Below are 18,757 nucleotides of genomic sequence, written 5' to 3'. Positions count from 1 at the left end.
ATTGCTTACTCCTATTTTTTCACAGAATTATCAACCTACTACAGAAGTTAACCTACAAACTATTGAAGTTTAAAAAAAATTGTCACTTGGGTTGTAATAATGTGGATCAACCAGGTGATAGACCAGTCCGACACACTGACCCAGCACATCATAGCCCAAACCCGTTACAGAGTCATCCACCTTATCATATGCAGTGAAAGCGGTCACTTTATACACTATCTCCATATTAATATCTGCACAGAAGTTTATGTGGGCATGGTCATCAATTACCATTCCATCCAAATGAATAGCCACTACCAAACAATGGCCAAGAGCAGACTTGACAACCACCCTACCCCAACACCAGCTTCTCTGAACTGTACAGATGGGAGATGCCTCTGAAACACATCTTTTGGCCTGTGTCCTCCTGAGCTCAGTCTTCACTAGCCCCTACCCCACAACTACCTAACCCTGACCTTTGTCCTTAATTTCACTCCTCTTGCACTGACACCCTATTCTCCAAATCTCCCTCTTCCTCTGTTCTGTCTCCCCCTCCCAAATCACCCTCACCCATCACCATTTGCAACACGCAGTTTCTCTGACTGACTGACTGGTTGCTAGAACAAGCTCTCTTGTGTACATTCCTCTCCCATGCACCTGCTGTGTGTGTGTGTGTGTGTGTGTTATGACACACATTTCCTTAGTGCAAAGTTAATTTAATCTACGTGTAGTAAGGATACATACTTCAAGTGATGTAAGTTTCTACACTGTGATTTTTCCAGTCTCGAAAAATGTTTATCCCAACTTTCATTATCAGTTCTGTTTCTCTCACAAACACAGAAACCTATGACCTTTTTTTTAAAAAAAAGAACGAACAGCCTTTTGGAAAGCTGTACTCTTTACCTGAACAGAATCAACATTTGCTTATTGTTCTATAAAAGCACCAGTGTTGAACAGCTGTAATAACTTCTTGTTATAACATCAATAAAACAGGTACCTATGCTTGTCTATAGGTTCCTCTGGTCAAGCATGCCATTTCCTTCATGAAGTTGCCCCCGAACTAGGGATAATATTGACATTTTAATTATATGTGAGATCACTTGAAAGCAGCGCCAATATTGTAGACAGTTTCAATCAATGGTAAGAGAAAGGAAGAAAGATTAGTGTCTAATGTTCCAATGGCAAAAGGGAAGATAGGGATGGAGCACAAGTTCAGATTAGGGCACAATGGGGAAGGTGATCGTCCACGCCCGTTCAGAGAAACCAACCTGGCATTTCCCTTAAGTAGTTTATGGAAATCATGGAAAATCTAAATCTGGATGACCAGACATGGATTTGAACTGTCATACTACTGAATGCAAGTCCAGCGTAAGTGGCAAGAGCCAACTGATTTACTATGGCTGTAGTCTCATTTCCAAATATCTTTCAATCGTTAGTCATTTAGCAAACTGGTGAGTGATGTCCCATACTTCTCTGCCAGGTATTGCTCACATTACAGATAGTTTAAAGGGCAACTAAATAAAGTCACAGCTGTATGCTGGAGAGCACAGATTCAATGCAACACTACTTTTAATACGATCGCGCAGTTCATATTACACAATTAGTTAATACAAAGGTTGGTAATGCAAGATTATTATTGCTTTACGTCCCCGCATTTTGTATCGCAACAATATTAAGTCACTTTTAGTGATGTTTTAACTGATATCATGGCTTATACTAACGCGACTGATTACTTAATTACACATGTTTCTTTCTGTTTATTTCTGTGCTAACATTATTATGCAAGCTGAGTATGCAATTATTATATCAGGCAATAGAGTAATTACGGCTTTTATACAAGTTTTCAAATCTTTCATTTCCCGTAAACGTCAGTAAAGATAATGCATGTTGGCAAACATGAGAGCATCTCGCCGAATGAGGTTACCCCCTTCAGTGACGAAGCAATCGTTCAGCCACCTACCTGAGTTACAAGTATTATAAGGGTATCCTCTACAAATCCCATGTTTTCTTCTGATTTCTACTTTTAGTCCCTTTTCTGTACACGCACTCTGCAGAACCAAGCGGTCGCTTCCAGCGTAGGCGAAGAACTCCCGATTACAAACGAGTGCATTCTATTTTGCGTAGTGATTAACAATGAACGTCTTTCATTGTTATTTGGCCAGTGACCCTAGTTTTATAGGACTGTTACTTTTATCAGCCCACAGCCATTTATTACCTATTCTGATTCGTTGGAAGAAAAACAACGACGTAACCATTTCGTACAGTTGGCAGTATGGTACAGTATCAAAATACGAAACATACAATTTAACAAATGCCGCACGGGATTCGAATACTGTGGGCGAAGTAGTGAGTGTAAATAGAGCAACTAGCATAAATTAAATCTGAACCTAATCATGGCATTAACGTCCGTTAAAATGGCTGCTGACGTCTATTTGGTTTGCTTGCAACATGCTTTATCTACTGAGAAAGAAGAAGTCATGGGACTTCTTATTGGAGAGGTAAGGACGCCTGTCACTGATATTCTCAATTTTGTTGGGAGATGAAGTTGAGAGAGTACGTTTCATAAAGCTTAAATTCCTCAAACAATAAACTGTGTTAAGAAAGAATATCAGGCTATGGTTACTTCTCTGCCCTTTGACCATGTCATCTTCATCGTTACCGTATTTATTTACTTTTGTTTGGTACAGTAAACCATTTTTAGTACATTGTTTGTACGAGAAAAGCAATTTACTGTACAATAACGCGATTACAGTGTTACGTTGGGACAACTATCTTACTTAGTGTAGCGAAAGCAAATTTTAACATCACAAATTATACAGATAACGACATAGTACCATCTGGAGATTGTTAGACAATGAGATTTATAAGTGGAAGTATGTTTGTCTGTCATAGTCATAATATGACTAACACAATTAACATAGTTCTTCAGGGGCGTATATTGGGGACCAATTCTGTTCTTAATATATAGGGTGTTAAAAAAACTGTCCAGTATTTCAGGGGACGGTAGTATGCATCAAAACAAGAGGAAAAATGTCTTATGATCATGGGTCTTGCAAAGCATACATTCTGATGAATGACGTGTGAACATGTGTTCATAGGAGGTGCTCTTGTGATGTCATACAACAATGTAGTACTTGGCCTACTATAGATAACTACCCAATAATTAACCTTAATTATAGCCCCTGGCATAGAATACTACGAGGTTGGAAGGCATCATGAACATCCTGTTGCGGATGTTCTTGCATTGGCATTCCGTGTCGTACCTGGGTCAACAGCATGCTGGGATACTGTCATGCAGTATCTATGCCAACATTAGTTGGCTCATTGGTCTGCAGCGAGTTGTTCCATTTATGTTGTGTGATTGTACTGAAGTCTTGTTACATCTGTTTACATTTACATACATTTCTCCTAACTCCTGGTGTGTACTTTGATGTTTGGCCTACTTACAGGTCACATTAACAGTACATGTTATTGTGATATTTGTGGTGTGGTACAGCACGTTTTCTCTCTTGCAGATGCTCTAACACAACCTAGCAATGGAGGACTTTTATTCCACAAGGGAAATGGCAGATATGACTTACTGCTATGGTTAAGCAGGTGGAGTTAATCTAAGATCCCATAACCAGTACACTGAACAATTTCCAGCATGCAGGGTACCATCTGTTTAGCTGTTCAGCCTATTGTTCCTGCATCTTGGGGAAACAGATTCTGTAAACAGTGGAAGGCCTAGTTCAGTTTGTACACCTGGAATTGAGGAATGTGTTCTACATGCAGTGGACAACAATACTGGAACCAGTGTGCAGTGAATAGCAGCAGCTGAAGGTATTAGTCATCCTCTGGTCTGCACAGTACTTCATGAGCAGTTATTGTATCCGTACCATGTTCAGTGCGTCCAGGCCATTAGGATACAAGACCGTCCTGCCAGAGTGCAGTTCTGGCAACACTTCTTGTGGCATTGTGGTTCCTACAAGATTTTGTTTGCTGATGAGGCACAGGTTATGCGGAATGGCATTGTAAGTTTCCATAAGCAACGTGTGTGGGCCAGTGAAATTCCCCATGTGCTTGAGGATAGAAGGCATCAGGATCCATTCTCAATCAATTTCCCGGGAAGGGCATTCTTGGTGATAGATTACTAGGCCATATGTGCTACCACAGAAGAACTTAGTGCCTATCTTTCTATATGATGTGCCATGTCAGGACAAACTACAGATGTGGTTTATGCATGATGGCTCATCAGAACACCCCCCCGCCCCCCGCCCTGGAGGTTTGGGGGTTAGAAAAGGCCCAAGGTATTACTGCCTGTCGTAAGAGGTGATTAAAAGGAGTCTCCCACTTTTCGGCCCAATAAGTTCTGGTCCTCTTTTAAGGTTTGACTTCACACTTTCAAAATTTCACAGAAGTGCATGCCATTTGGGGAAGGACGCCTTACATGGTGCACCAGATATCAATAGTGCAATTAGATCTTCTGCACATCTTATTTTCATGGCTCTGCATATCCACCTGCAATTCATCTATGTGGGCAGGGATATCTTCAGGAGAAAATCATCTGCTTCTGTTGTCCACTGCCCTCTATTGCCCCCATGACAATATTGGATTTTTCTGCATCCAGTATCCAGCACAGCAGCCAATCTGTCATGGTGGGGCTGTCATGTATACATTTGGTATTAGCCCCTTGACATCACAGGCATCGCACCGCTGATGCCTGAGCTGTAAACAGCCCATGTATGATTAGTAGATTCCTGTCTTCTAGGGGCATCAAGTCTCCTGGCAATGGCTGTCATGCCAGGTGGCCTTTCCTGTGGCTGGATGGCACCCGTTTGGCATGGAGTTTGTGGCACCAGAGTGGATGACCCACAATGAAGCGGACCAAGTCATCTCTTGCTGTTTACTGAATGGCGTCGTCAGTCTCTAAGAAGGGAAAGATAGGCTATCACGCTGAGAAGTATGACCCTAAATAATTCCTCTCCCTAGGTGCACCAAGGGAGAAACATAGCACTGTGGAAAAGAGAGAGTGTTATTCATTGAGGCATTTAGTGTGCAGCAGAACAGATCGGGACTCCTTTCTGGATACAAAGCCTCATTTTTCATTAAACACCTGGGGGATAAGTTTGGGGAAGTGACAGCGCTGTCCAAATTGCGCAATGGGCCAGTCCTGATTCACATGGCATCCCCAGCTCAGTCGCAGATGTTACTTGCATATGACAAGCTGGGTGATATTCCTGTTCCCATCACCTCCCATAAAAACCTCAACATGATCCATGGGATTATTTTTCCATTGTGACCATATCGTACAATCTGACAAGCCCCATGCCAGTTTAGAATGACAGTGTTCACTTCACCCGGCATGCCTATAGGAGTTTAGATTAGATTAATACTTGTTCCATAGATCATGAATACGACACTTCGTAATGATGTGGAACGTGTCAGGTTAATAAAAGATGTCTGTACAAGATATTACATTACACAAAATATTGCATGACACTAATGTTTAAGTTGTATTTTTTTTTCACGCCTTAATTTATATCTAAAAATTCAGCCAATAAGTAGGAGTTGTCATCTAGAAATTCTTTTAATTTATTTTTAAATGTTAGTTGACTATCTGTCAGGCTTTTGATGCTGTTTGGTAGGTGACCAAAGACTTTTGTGGCAGCATAATTTACCCCTTTCTGTGCCAAAGTCAGATTTAACCCTGCATAGTGAAGATCATCCTTTCTCCTGGTGTTATAGGTATGCACACTGCTATTACTTTTGAACTGGGTTGGATTGTTAACAACAAATTTCATAAGTGAATATATATACTGTGAAGCTACTGTGAGGATCCCTAGAGCCTTATATAGATGTCTGCAGGATGACCATGGGTGGGCTCCAGCAATTATTCTGATTACACATTTTTGAGCAATGAATACTTTTCTACTCAACAATGAATTACCTCAGAATATGATGCCATACGAAAGCAGTGAATGAAAGTAGGCATAGTAAGCTAATTTACTGAGATTCTTGTCACTAAAATTTGCAATAACCCAAAAGCATACGTAGCTGAACTCAGACGTTTCAGCAGACCATCAATGTGTTGCTTCCAGTTTAACCTCTCATCAATGGACACAGATAAAAATTTTGAAAATTCTACCTTAGCTACAGACTTCTGCTCAGAGTCTATATTTATTACTGGACTTGTGCCATTTACTGTACGGAATTGTATAAACGGTGTTTTATCAAAATTTAAAGAGTGTCCAGTTGCTGAGAACCACTTAATAATTTTGTGAAAAACATCATTTACAATTACATCACTTAGTTCTTGGTTTTTGGATGTTATTACTATACTTGTATCATCAGCAAAAAGAACTAACTTTGCATCTTCATCAATGTGGAATGGTAAGTCAGAAATGTATATCAAGAACAGTAAAGGACCTAAGACCGAACCCTGTGGGACCCCGTACTTGATAGCCCCCCCAGTTTGAGGAATCAGCTGTTGTTTTAACATTACATGAACCACTTATTTCAACTTTCTGCATTCTTCCAATGAATTAAACCATTTGTGCACTGCCCCCACCAAACCATAATGATTTAGCTTGTCTAAAAGAATTCCACGATTTACACAATCAAAGGCTTTTGAGAGATCACAAAAAAAAAAAAGGTGATGTCCGGTTATTCAGAGCATTTAATATTTGATCAGTGAAAGCATATATAGCATTTTCTGTTGAAAAGCCTTTCTGAAAACCAAACTGACATTTTGTTAGTACTTTATTTTTACAAATATGGGAGGCTACTCTTGAATACATTACTTTCTCAAAAATTTTTGATAAAGCTGTCAGAACAGAGATTGGGCGGTAGTTGTTGACATCCGGCGTATCCCCCTTTTTATGCAATAGTTTTACAATGGCATATTTCATTCTATCAGGGAAAACACCTTGCCCCAAAGAGCTATTACATACGTGGCTGAGAATCCTACTTATCTGTGGGGAACAAGCTTTAAGTATCTTGCTGGAAATGCAATCAATTCCATAAGAGCTTTTACTTTTCAGTGAGTTTATTATTTTACTGATTTCAGAAGGAGAGTTTGGTGAGTTGTTTCAAACTGCACAGGTATGGCCTCTTCTATTAGTAGCCTTGCCTCTTCTAGTGAAGATCTAGATCCTATTTTCTCCACAACATTTAAAAAATGTTTATTGAAAATATTTTCAATTTCTGATTGTTTGTTAGTACACTTGTCATTCAGTTTTATGGCACTAAAGTCTTCCTGTGCTCTTGGTTGTCCTGTTTCCCTTTCAATAATATTCCAAATTGCTTTAATTTTATTATCAGAGTTACTGATCTCAGGCATGATACATGCTTCTGGACTTTTTAATAACTTTTCTTAGTACCGCACAATAGTTTTTATAATATTGAACAATTTCGGAGTCAGTACTCCTTCTTGCTGTTAGATACAGTTCTCTTTTACGGTTGCAAGAAATTCTTATTCCTTTAGTTAGCCAAGATTTTTTATATGTTTTCTTGGAATTATGTTTAACTATTTTCTGAGGAAAACAATTTTCAAATACCCTTAAAAATGTATTGTGAAATAAGTTATATTTCAAGTTTGCATCGGGTTCCTTATACACTTCATCCCAGTGTAGCTGCTGTAGGCTTTCCGTAAAGTTTGCAATATTTATATTGTTAATTGAATGCACAGCTTTGAAAGTCTGATTTGATATACTGCATGGAGCTATGTCATGTATTGTAACTAGCTGTGCACCATGATCTGAAAGACCATTCTCAACAGGATAAGCATTTATGTCCTTAAACTTATTTTGGTCCAAAAAAAGGTATCTATCAACGTAGTGCTGTTCTTTGTTATGCGAGTAGGAAAATCAATGACGGAGCTCAAATTGGAAGAACTGAGTAATACTACAAGGTCATTCTTCCTATTACACTCTTTCAGGGAATCAACATTGAAATCCCCACAAATGATAATTTGCTTCCCCTTGTCTGACAGATAGCACAACAAAGCATCCAAGTTTTCTAGAAATAGCTGGAAATTCCCTGAGGGGGACCTATACACTGTTACAATTATGAAAGTGCCATCATTTAGTTTAAAGTTCAGTGGCACATGCTTCCATATGTTGCTCTACACAAAATTTTTTAGTTTCTAAATCTTTTACACTGTGGAAGCTTTTGACATATATGGCAACTCCTCCTCTCTTCATATTATCTCTACTTACATGTGCAGCTAATTTATACCCATTGATGCTAACCTTTTGCATATCAGTGACAATGTGATGCTCAGACATGCATAGTACATCTATTACATTCTCAGTTTCTATACCTTCTAAACAAAGCAGAAGCTCATCAATTTTATTCTTCAATCCCCCAATATTTTGATGAAATTCACTAACATTATTTTTCACTTTACTTTTGTGAGTATCTTGAACTTTTTTTAACATCTTTAGTACTTGCCTGGCTGAGTTTCCCACTGGACACTGATCTTACACTAAAAAAGAGTTTCCACCATGAGATGTAGTTCCTCCCCCCTTTAATGGCGGTTGTTATTGGTGCCTTCATCTTGATCTTTGAGGGTGATTAATTGCCGTAAAATGTCAAGGTGATGAAATACTGATGTGACATAAAACCATACATCTGTCCTCCTATGCAGTGCTTAAAGTGCTGAAAGTTTGGGCACATGTCTTTCCCCTGTAAGTCCAGCACCACATGTCGAGACCACAGACGTCTATTGCATCCGAATAGTCCACATGCACCTCCTCCCGCCTGTGTTATCTGTGGAGAGCACTGCTTCCACTGCTCGCCAGACTGCACAGTACTCCAAAAGGAGCAGAAACTTAGAGTACAAGACCCTGGACTAAATGGCTAAACAGAAATATGAACAGTCACATCCCTTTCACTTGATATCTATGTATGCTGCAGCTACATTGACATCACCCTTAATGGCGACAGTTGCCTCCTCACCTTTACCTCATACAGTGGGCCCTCAGGGCTGCCCTATTACATCTGCGTCCCATGGTGGTTGAGGGCACTACTTCTTCTGTTTCTTCCAGAACTTCCTCCTTTTGTGGCAGTGCCTCCACAAACACCAGAGATATTGGTCCGCACACTCCACGCAGAGAAGCAACAGCCTCCTACTGCTCCTCTCACATGGTCCCTAGGGGCTCTCCCTTCCAAGGTCTCCACAAATGCCGAAGTGGACACTAAGCCAGTGGCTGAAGGATTCACGTGCTGCTGATCGAAGGGCTTCATGCTATTCCTCTGTCCCTGATGCTGCTTCAGGGAAGCCCTCCGAGCAAGCCCCTAAAGAGCAGCAAGAGGGCAACCCAATGAAGAAGAAATTGGTTAAGAACCATGAGATTCTGGTGGCCCCCACACCACCTCTCCCTACCAGTTCTGCATCTGAGGATGAAATGGAGATTCTGGTGTCCCCAAAGGACCTAGATCTTGCCAATGCTTCTGACCCAATGGTGCTCAATACCAGCACTCAACCTGTGCCACAAGGTGACCCAGAGGCGTAAACTGCCTCCTTGGCCCCTCCATGCATTCCCAGATGACTGACAGCATCATTCTCCAGTGTAACTGCGGTGGATTTTTCTCCCACTTGGCTGAGTTACAACAACTTTAAAGCATTACACCTGCCTTGGCCTTCGAGAAACCTGGTTTCCCACAACGCAGACCCATCTCTGTCTGTTGTGCCTGTGCCTCTTTGAATGCCTTTGGAAGTTGTGGTTGTTAGGGTGAGGACTATACAGGAAATCACCTTCTGTAACATCTACCTCCTTCCAGATGGTGAAGTGCCGAACCATTTCTCATCACCTTTTCTACTTCCAGGTGATTTTAAGGTCCATAACCCTTTCTGGTAAAGATGTCGAGGATCTACTAACTAAACTCGGCCTTTGCCTGCTAAATACAGGTGCCCCCACCCTTAAGTGTGGCACATGGCACATACTCAGCCACTGATCTGTCCATCTGCAGTTCTGGCCTTCTACTGTCTATCTACTGGAGAGCTCATGATGACTCGTGGTAGTAACCACTTTCCATTCTTCCTGTCCTTCCTCCAGTGTCACTCGCCTGGACCCTGAGACACTTTCACCTCTGCTGCATGGCAACATTGATGAGGTGATCCACACCATTGTTGCCGCAGCTGAATCAGCAATCCCTTGTTCCTCAGGTTGCCCCCAGCAGAAGTCAGTGCCTTGGTGGTCACTGGAAATTGCTGTGGTCATTAGAGACTAGGTGGGCCATCCAGTGTCATAAGTGCCACCCACCCCTGTAGCACCTCACTGCCTTCAAACGGGTCCACGGCCAGGTCCATCAACTCATCAGATGACAAAAGCAAGAGTGTTGGGAACGTTTCCTAAACCAGCTGGTGGAATAACAACACACATCTTTCACTGCACACCACCCTGAGCCCTATAACTCCCTTCAGTGAGTGGAAATAACTCATTGCCCTTGCTGATTGTCCTGACACATGCCCTGGACCGGACCGCACCCATTCCCAAACAATTAAACAACTATCATGGATTACCAGCGCCACCTCCTCACCGTCTTCAGCCACATCTGGAGCGATGGCGAATTCCCGTCGCAGTGGTGAGAAGGTATCATCATTTCAGTGCTAAAATATGATAAGATCCTGCTAGATGTGGATAGCTATTGTCCTATCAGGCTGACCAACGTTATGTTCAAGCTGCTTGAACATATGGCAAGCCAGCAGTTGTGTTGGTTCCTTTAGACTCGGGGCCTTCTGGCTCCTTCCCAGAACGGTTTTTGCCAAGGTTGCTCCACCATTGACAGTTTGGTCTACCTGAAGTCTGCATCCGAATTGCCTTTTCCCAGCATCAACACCTTATTGCCATCTTTTTTGACCTGCCGAAAGCTTACGATGCCACTTGGTGACACCATATTCTCGCTACTCTCCACGAGTGTGGTCTCTGGGCTCCTCTCCCAATTTTTATTTGGAACTTTTTGTCACTCTGCACTTTCAGAGTTTGAGTCAGTGCTTACCATAGTTTGCCCCACACCCAAGAGAATGCAGTCCCATGGGGCTCTATACTTAGCATCCCACTCTTTTAATTATCATTAATGGTCTCACAGCAGCAGTGGGGTCATCAGTGTCCCCTTCTTATATGCTGACGATTTTTGTATTTCCTTATGATCCTCTTCTAATGACGCAGCTGAACATAAAAAAAGCCATACAAAAGGCACAGTCGTGGGCCCTTGTTCACGGCTTTTAATTTTTAGCTGCCATGAGTTGCGTGATGCACTTCTGTCGTTGTCATACTGTCCACCCACATCCAGAACTTTATCTCGATGACCTGGTGGCATCTTAATATTATTCTATGTCTAAGCCACACCGACTGGGGTGCTGATCACCCTACATTGCTGCTGCTGTACAAAGCCCTTGTGCGGTCCTGACTGTGGGAGCTTGGTGTATGGTTCAGCATTACCCTTAGCGTTGGGCTGCTGGATCCTATACGCAACTGTGGAATTCAGTTTGCTACGGGAGCTTTCTGAATGTGCCCAGCGAACAGCCTCATCGTGGGAGCTGGTGTTCCTACATTGCAGATCAGGCGAAAACAACTGATTGCAAATTATGCTGCCCAAATTCATAGTCCACCTCACCATCCTAATTCCCCTATAGGGGCTCCACAACTCTTTTGTGGATACATGTGTGGCGAGCATGGGACCCCGAGTTAGTGCAACTCTCTTTCCTTTCTGGGCTGCATACCTTCTCTCTCCACATCCCTCCCTGTCCTTGATCCCCCCCCCCCCCCCCCCCCCCGCCCCTTTGCACATATGTTGGAAGACATGACATGGTTTCTCTTCTTTTATCTCTGTAATGGAAAGTCTCCATCCTTTCGGTGGCCTCTTTTCCTTGCTTTTTCTCTTTACCTTCTTCTCCGCTGTGGTGTTTGAGAATTCTTCTCTCCTTTCAATTTTTGTTCCTCCCTTTCTCTTTCTTCCCTCCCTGTACATGTCTGAAGGCCAACCCACTCATTCCCACATGTAGCTGGTGATGGGGGTAATGCGTAATTCCCTGCTCCAGGTAGCCAAGTAGACCACATATGTATCCCCTAGTAAAGGCCAAGCCCAGAGAGGGGTAATTACCCAAGCTGGTACCTTCCGAACGTGCTGATTGGTCCCTCTGTCCCTTTCTCAAGAGGTGTGACCTGAGGTGTGGACAATCACCTAAGGCAGGAGTGCCCTCAGAGAGGGCCCCACTAGGAAGGACTGCGCCATCAGAGACGCTGGTAATCATGGTGGATACTTTCATAATGGTTTCTTCTACTTCTACGACTTCTGTCCACAAGAGAAAGCTAGATGAGTCTCAGCCATGGACAATCCTTCCACAATTCTTCCGTCAGTGCCAAGTTTCCTAGTTGTTTCTTGGTCTGACGAAGGTCAAGACTTCTCCACAGTCCACCCTTTTATTATTCAGAAAGGTGTCGACGCAATTTTGGGTCCTGTAATGTCTTGTTCCCGGTTATGAAATAGCACCTTGTTAGAAGCAGACAGTGCCCTCCAGGCACATAAATTGCTTTGAAGTACACTACTATAAACCTTTCCTGTCCAAGTGGGTGTGCTCCATACTTTAAACTCATTATGCAGAGTGGTTTATATGAGGTGTGATTGGAAAGTTTTAAGAATGGATCTGGTACTGCTTACTGGTTTGCCCGGCAGGTACATGGGGGGTGGGGAGTGAGTCATTGCCTTGTCCTTGAATGCCCTGTGACAGGAAACTGAGTTTCCTTTATTCAGTTCATTGTGGCAGTTGGTTGAGTGCGGATCTGTTAGGGCTTATTGCTGTCTGCGTGAAAATGGACGTAAAAATGGAGCAACGAGTTTGTGTGTGATTGTGTTTTAAAACTGGGAAATCAGCTTCTGAAACTTTCGAACTGTTAAAAGCAGCTTTTGGAGATAATTGTACGAGCCAGTCAAATGTTTCTGTCTAGTTCAATATATTTAAAAATGGCTGTGAATCATTTGAAGGTGAACCACGATCTGGCCGCCCTTCCACCTCAAAAACAAAGGAAAATGTTGTGAAAGTTCGCGACTTAGTGCACTCTTATTGTAGACGTACAATTAGGGAGATGGCTGATGAACTTAATTTCAGTTTCTATACAGTTCAGTCAATTTTAACTGAAGAAGATCTGAACATGCATTGTGTGTCCGCAAAATTCGTTCCAAAAGTGTTGTCAAGTGACCAGAGACAATACTGACTTGAAGTGTGCAAAGAACCAATTAACTGGAGTGCAAATGATCCAGATTTGTTAAATAGGGTAATTACAGGTGACAAATTGTGGGTATGTGGTTATGATCCTGAAACCAAAGTTCAGTCTTCGCAGTGGAAGACTACGCGTTCACCACAACCGAATAAAGAATGGCAAAGTCCGTCGAAGTTGAAGACAATGCTGGTGATTTTTTTTTTTTTTCCCCGATTCTACCGCTATTGTGCATCATGAATTTACCCCTGGAGGATAGACAATTAAACAGGAATACTCAAAATGTGTGCTTGAGCATTTGTGCAAAAAGGTGTGGAAGAAAAGGCCTGCATTCTGGAAAGACAGGAGTTGGGTGCTACAACATGACGATGCTCCGGTTCATCGTGCCTTCTCCATCGTTGAATTTTTGACCAAATTCAAAATGCATGTGCTTCCAAAATGGCCATATTCCCCTGATTTAGCTCCTGCAGACTTCTACCTTTTTTCTTAAACTGAAATTTTCACTGAAAGGGAAGCGACTTGACTTGATTGGAGACACCCAGGCAAATATGGAGAGCATCCTGAACACACTTCAGGAAGAAAAGTCCAGTAATGTTTCCAAAAGTGGAAACACCGTTGGAGTCGGTGTATTCAGTCAGAAAGGACTACTGAAGGAGATGCATCAGAGTAGCCTATAAGTACCATCATTGTACAATTACAAGCCCATTCTTAAAACTTTCCAATCACACCTCATACAAGATCACTCGATAGTTTATCCAATGAGGACGTTCAAAGTTAATTGTTTAATCAGGGCATTAAGGCCGTACATAGTCATAAAAAGGGTTGAAAAGGAATTGGTACCAACCCGCCCTCTCTTCTTGATATTTGACAGAGTTCAACATCCATCGAGTATTAAAGCGGGTATGAGATTATTTCAGTTGGTCTCATATCCCCAACCCTACACAGTGTCAGGGGTTTAACCACACCATTTGCTGCTCTATGTGCACAAATGGAGGATGCCACATTTATTTACACTGACAGCTCTGAGACCACCTTTGGTATTGGAAGTGCATATATTGTTGGCGACACCCCTATTAGATTTCGGCTTCCCTGCCAGTGTTCGGTTTTTACTGCAGAGCTTTACGCTGTTCTCCAGGCTGTTGTGACGTATATGTTTTATATATATAAATTTTTGGTGCCTGCAGTGTCACACACATTTTTATTTTTAAAGGGGGTCACTTAAGACTATTTCCATGGGTTCACCCCTCAAATTTCTCCCTCTTATCACAAAATTGTCGTCTGATGTATTACAAACAGAAAAAATAAATTCCATTTAAAGCACAGTTTCTTATATAATTTATATTCAAAGCCTTACACCTGTGTCACAGAAGAAATCCTACATCGAGAATACTTTACACAAGTTTAAGGGAAGAAATGCTTCCGATAATTATTACAGTATTTAAAGAACATCAAAATATGAACAGGCAGAAATGAACAAACAGAACATGAGGCTATGTTAATCAGTTCAACTGTAAAAAGCTAGGGAGCAAAATGAGAAATGTGCAAAAGTGAAATGCCAAAATGAGCACTTCTCAATTGGGAGTAAATCAAAACAATCAGAATGGCTGAAAGAGAGCACACTAACATAAGCCATAAACGAATAAGAGGTAAGCAACTAAGCAAATAAGAGAATAGGCAAAAATGAGATGCTAACAAAATGAGAGCTGGCCGAACTCTGTCGGCACTTACATACGGTTGCACTCGTGGGGGCACCTCGTGGCCAGTACACAACACGCGCGCCTGCAATCGCAATGCACTCTTAGTGCTCGCGGTGGCGTCTAGTGGCCCGCACGTAAGTTGTGCAATTGCTGTCGCAGGTCGACCTTTAATCTATGATGTTACACTGTCCAATACACCCGTTGCTATATGCTCGGATTCACTCAGCTCTCTTACGAACCTCCAGGCTCTTTATGATCATCCACCCTCTGGTCCACCAGGTTCAGGACTGCCTCCAGATGCTCCACTTGAGGGGCAACTCTTTGGCATTCCTCAGGATCTTGGGACATGTTGGTATCCACAGAAATGATGCAGCTGATTATAGTTGCAAAGGCTGCAGCCTCTCTTCCTCAGCCTGCTGTTCTCATGGTTCCCTTCGCAAATCTACAGAGCATTTTATGTTGTTGTGTTGATCTTTTATGGCGCACACATTGGTCTGCACTTGCCGATAGTAAATTACAAGACGTAAAACCTCTTCCATATGCTTGGACTTCTTCCTCCCAGCCTCATCATTGGGAGGAGGTAATTATTTTAACTAGACTGGACTGGGCACTTTCTTAATGGCCATTGCCATCCTGTAAGTGGTGATCCTGCCATGCTTTGTCCCCACTGCTCTCATTTGTGGACGATGAAACACCTTTTACTTCAGTGTTAAACCCGCTATGCACCCGTTAGCAGATGACATGCGCTAAGCCGATCCCATCCTTGAGTTTATCGGTGTTAGTGTGATAACATCGGTCATTAGAAGCTCTTTCCGGGGAAAACAAATAGCAATTTCCTAAGATTTCCTTCTGTTTTTAGTTTCTCTCCTTCTTGAGTTTCACTCCCATTGCTGCTGATGTAAATTTCTGTTTTTTAACCTTCACTAAGCCACAGAATGGTTACTTATAACTGTAGTAGTTTTGCACCCTAAATCCATAATAAAATTTTAAAAAATCCTGATTACTGTCTCCTTTTGGCTTAACACAGCGATTCATCTCGCGCACCGGCAGCCCAGATAGAGGATTCCAATTGCAGTCTGTGTCCGGTTACTTCTTATGGCACTTAACACTTTCCCTCTAAACCAGAGGTTGTACAGAGTTTCAGGGAAAGCATAAGGGAACAATTGACAAGATTAGGGGAAAGAAATACAGTAGAAGAAGAATGGGTAGCTCTGAAGGATGAAGTATTGAAGGCAGCAGAGGATCAAGTAAGTAAAAAGACGAGGGCTAGTAGAAATCCTTGGGCAACAGAAGAAATATTGAATTTAATTGATGAAAGGAGAAAATAAAAAAACGCAGTAAATGAAGCAGGCAAAAAGGAATACAAACGCCTCAAAAACGAGATCGATGGGAAGTGCAAAATGGCTAAGCAGGGATGGCTAGAGGCTAGATGTAAGGATATAGAGGTGTATATCACTAGGGGTAAGATAGATACTGCCTACAGGAAAATTAGAGAGACCTTTGGAGAAAAGAGAACCACTTGTATGAATATCAAGAGCTCAGATGGAAATCCAGTTCTAAGCAAAGTAGGGAAAGCAGAGAGGTGGAAGGAGTATATAGAGGGTCTATACAAGGGCGATGTACTTGAGGACAATATTATGGAAGTGGAAGAGGATGTAGATGAAGATGAAATGGGAGATACGATACTGTGTGAAGAGTTTGACAGAGCACTGAAAGACCTGAGCCGAAACAATGCCTCGGGAGTAGACAACATTCCATTAGAACTACTGACTGCCTTGGGAGAGCCAGTCCTGACAAAACTCTACCATCTGGTGGGCAAGATGTATGAGACAGGCGAAATACCCTCAGACTTCAGGAAGAATATAATAATTCAAATCCCAAAGAAAGCTGGTGTTGACAGTTGTGAAAATTACCAAACCAACAGTTTAATAAATCACAGCTGCAAAATACTGACATGAATTCTTTACAGACAAATGGAAAACTGGTAGAAGCCGACCTCGGAAAAAATCATTTTGGATTCGGTAAAAATGTTGGAACACGTGAGTCAATACTGACCCTATGACTTCTCTTAGAAAATAGATTAAGGAAAGGCAAACCTATGTTTCTAACATTTGTAGACTTAGAAAAAGATTTTGACAATGTTGACTAGAATACTATCTTTTAAATTCTAAAAGTGGCAGGGGTAAAATACAGGGAGCGAAAGGCTATTTACAATTTGTACAGAAACCAGATGGCAGTTATAAGAATCGAGGGGCATGAAAAGGAAGCAGTGGTTGGGAAGGAAGCGAGACAGGGTTGTAGCCTATCCCCAACGTTATTCAATCTGTACATTGAGCAAGCAGTAAAGGAAACAAAAGAAAAATCCGGAGTAGTTATTAAAATCCATGGAAAAGAAATAAAAATGTTGAGGTCTCCGATGACATTGTAATTCTGTCAGAGTTAGCAAAGGACTTGGAAGAGCAGTTGAACAGAATGGACAGTGTCTTGAAAGGAGGATATAAAATGAACATCAACAAAAGCAAAACGAGGATAATGGAATGTAGTCTAATTAAGTCGGGTGATGCTGAGGGAATTAGATTCGGAAATGAGACGCTTAAAGTAGTAAAGGAGTTTTGCTATTTGGGGAACAAAATAACTGATGATAGTCAAAGTACAGAGGACATAAAATGTAGACTGGCAATGGCAAGGAAAGCGTTTCTGAAGAAGAGAAATTTGTTGACATCGAGTATAGATTTAAGTGTCAGGAAGTCGTTTCTGAAAGTATTTGTATGGAGTGTAGCCATGTCTGAAAGTGAAACATTGATGATAAATAGGTTGGACAAGAAGAGAATAGAAGCTTTCGAAATGTGCTACAGAAGAATGCTGAAGATTAGATGGGTAGATCACGTAACTAATGAGGAGGTATTAAATAGATTTTGGGAGAAGAGGAGTTTGTGGCACAACTTGACAAGAAGAAAGGACTGGTCGGTAGGAAATGTTCTGAGGCATCAAGGGATCACAAATTTAGCATTGGAGGGCAGTGTGTGTGTGTGTGGGGGGGGGGGGGGGGGGGGGGGTAAAAATCGTAGAGGGAGACCAAGAGATAAATACACTAAGCAGATTCAGAAGGATGTAGATTGCAGTAGGTACTGGGAGATGAAGAAGCTTGCACAGGATAGAGTAGCATGGAGAGCGGCATCACTACACACAGCTGGCGGCTACACAGGCAGTGGAGGCTGTGTGGTGTGGACTGGGCGGAAAGTATGGGGTGGACTGCAATCTCAAATGGTGCATGGCAAATACAGGACATGCTTGGATCAAGGAACAGTCGGAATTGTAGTTGTGCTGGGAAAGTCCCTGAGCTTCAAGTGCTAATAGAAAGCACAGAATCTGAAATCGTTATAGGTACAGAAAGCTGGCTAAAGCCTGAAATAAGTTTTGCAGAAATTTTTACGAAGTCTCAGGCGGTGTTCAGGAAAGATAGATTAGGCAGGAATTGGTGGTGGAGTGTTTGTGTCTGTCAGTAGTGGTTTATCTAGTAGTGAAGTCGAAGTAGATACACCGTGCAAATTGGTATGGGTGGAGGTTATACTTAACAGCCGAGCTAAGTTAATAATTGGCTCCTTCTACCGACCCCCAGACTCCGATGATATAGTTGCGGAACATTTCAGAGAAAATTTGAGTCTCGTAACAAATAAATACCTCACTCATACGGTTATAGTTGGTGGGGACTTCAACCTTCCCTCGATATGTTGTCAAAAATACTTGTTCACTATTTCGAGCAGTTAGTCCACGAACCCACGCAAATTGTAAATGGTTGCAAAAACACACTTGACCTTTTAGCCACAAACAATCCAGAGCTGATAGAGAGCATCATGACTGATACAGGGATTAGTGATC

At 42.0% G+C, this 18,757-nt stretch overlaps 2 protein-coding genes across 7 annotated transcripts in view; one reads left to right on the top strand and one right to left on the bottom strand.

Annotated features, from left to right (window-relative positions):
• Nucleotides 1-18,757, bottom strand: part of LOC126334897 (Golgi pH regulator A) — a 150,043-nt gene that overhangs the window by 107,018 nt on the left and 24,268 nt on the right. The window contains exons 1-2 of one of the 4 annotated variants that reach the window (XM_049997603.1): nucleotides 1,248-1,501; nucleotides 977-1,039 (exon numbers count right to left, since the gene is read on the bottom strand). The exons of 1 other annotated variant lie outside the window; for it this stretch is intronic. Coding sequence is in view for 1 of the 3 variants with exons in the window: in XM_049997601.1 (XP_049853558.1) it covers nucleotides 1,940-1,981 (42 nt within the window). In the remaining 2 variants the exon portion in view is untranslated. Of the gene's footprint in view, nucleotides 1-976; nucleotides 1,040-1,247; nucleotides 1,502-1,939; nucleotides 2,125-2,194; nucleotides 2,277-18,757 lie in introns of those variants that run through there. 2 more of the 4 variants (XM_049997604.1, XM_049997601.1) reach the window with 2 other exon arrangements.
• LOC126334898 (lys-63-specific deubiquitinase BRCC36-like) overlaps nucleotides 2,359-18,757 on the top strand; it is a 55,259-nt gene continuing 38,860 nt past the window's right edge. Inside the window, exons 1-2 of one of the 3 annotated variants that reach the window (XM_049997606.1) lie at nucleotides 2,393-2,477; nucleotides 3,495-3,801. Coding sequence is in view for 1 of the 3 variants with exons in the window: in XM_049997605.1 (XP_049853562.1) it covers nucleotides 2,373-2,477 (105 nt within the window). In the remaining 2 variants the exon portion in view is untranslated. Of the gene's footprint in view, nucleotides 2,478-3,494; nucleotides 3,802-18,757 lie in introns of all 3 variants that reach the window. The other 2 variants (XM_049997605.1, XM_049997607.1) reach the window with 2 other exon arrangements.

Source organism: Schistocerca gregaria, chromosome 2 (genome assembly GCF_023897955.1).
Source record: "Schistocerca gregaria isolate iqSchGreg1 chromosome 2, iqSchGreg1.2, whole genome shotgun sequence".
NCBI classification, from domain to species: Eukaryota; Metazoa; Arthropoda; class Insecta; order Orthoptera; family Acrididae; genus Schistocerca; species Schistocerca gregaria.
Note: the sequence above shows the minus strand (reverse complement) of the source record. Positions and strands in the feature narration are given on the sequence as shown.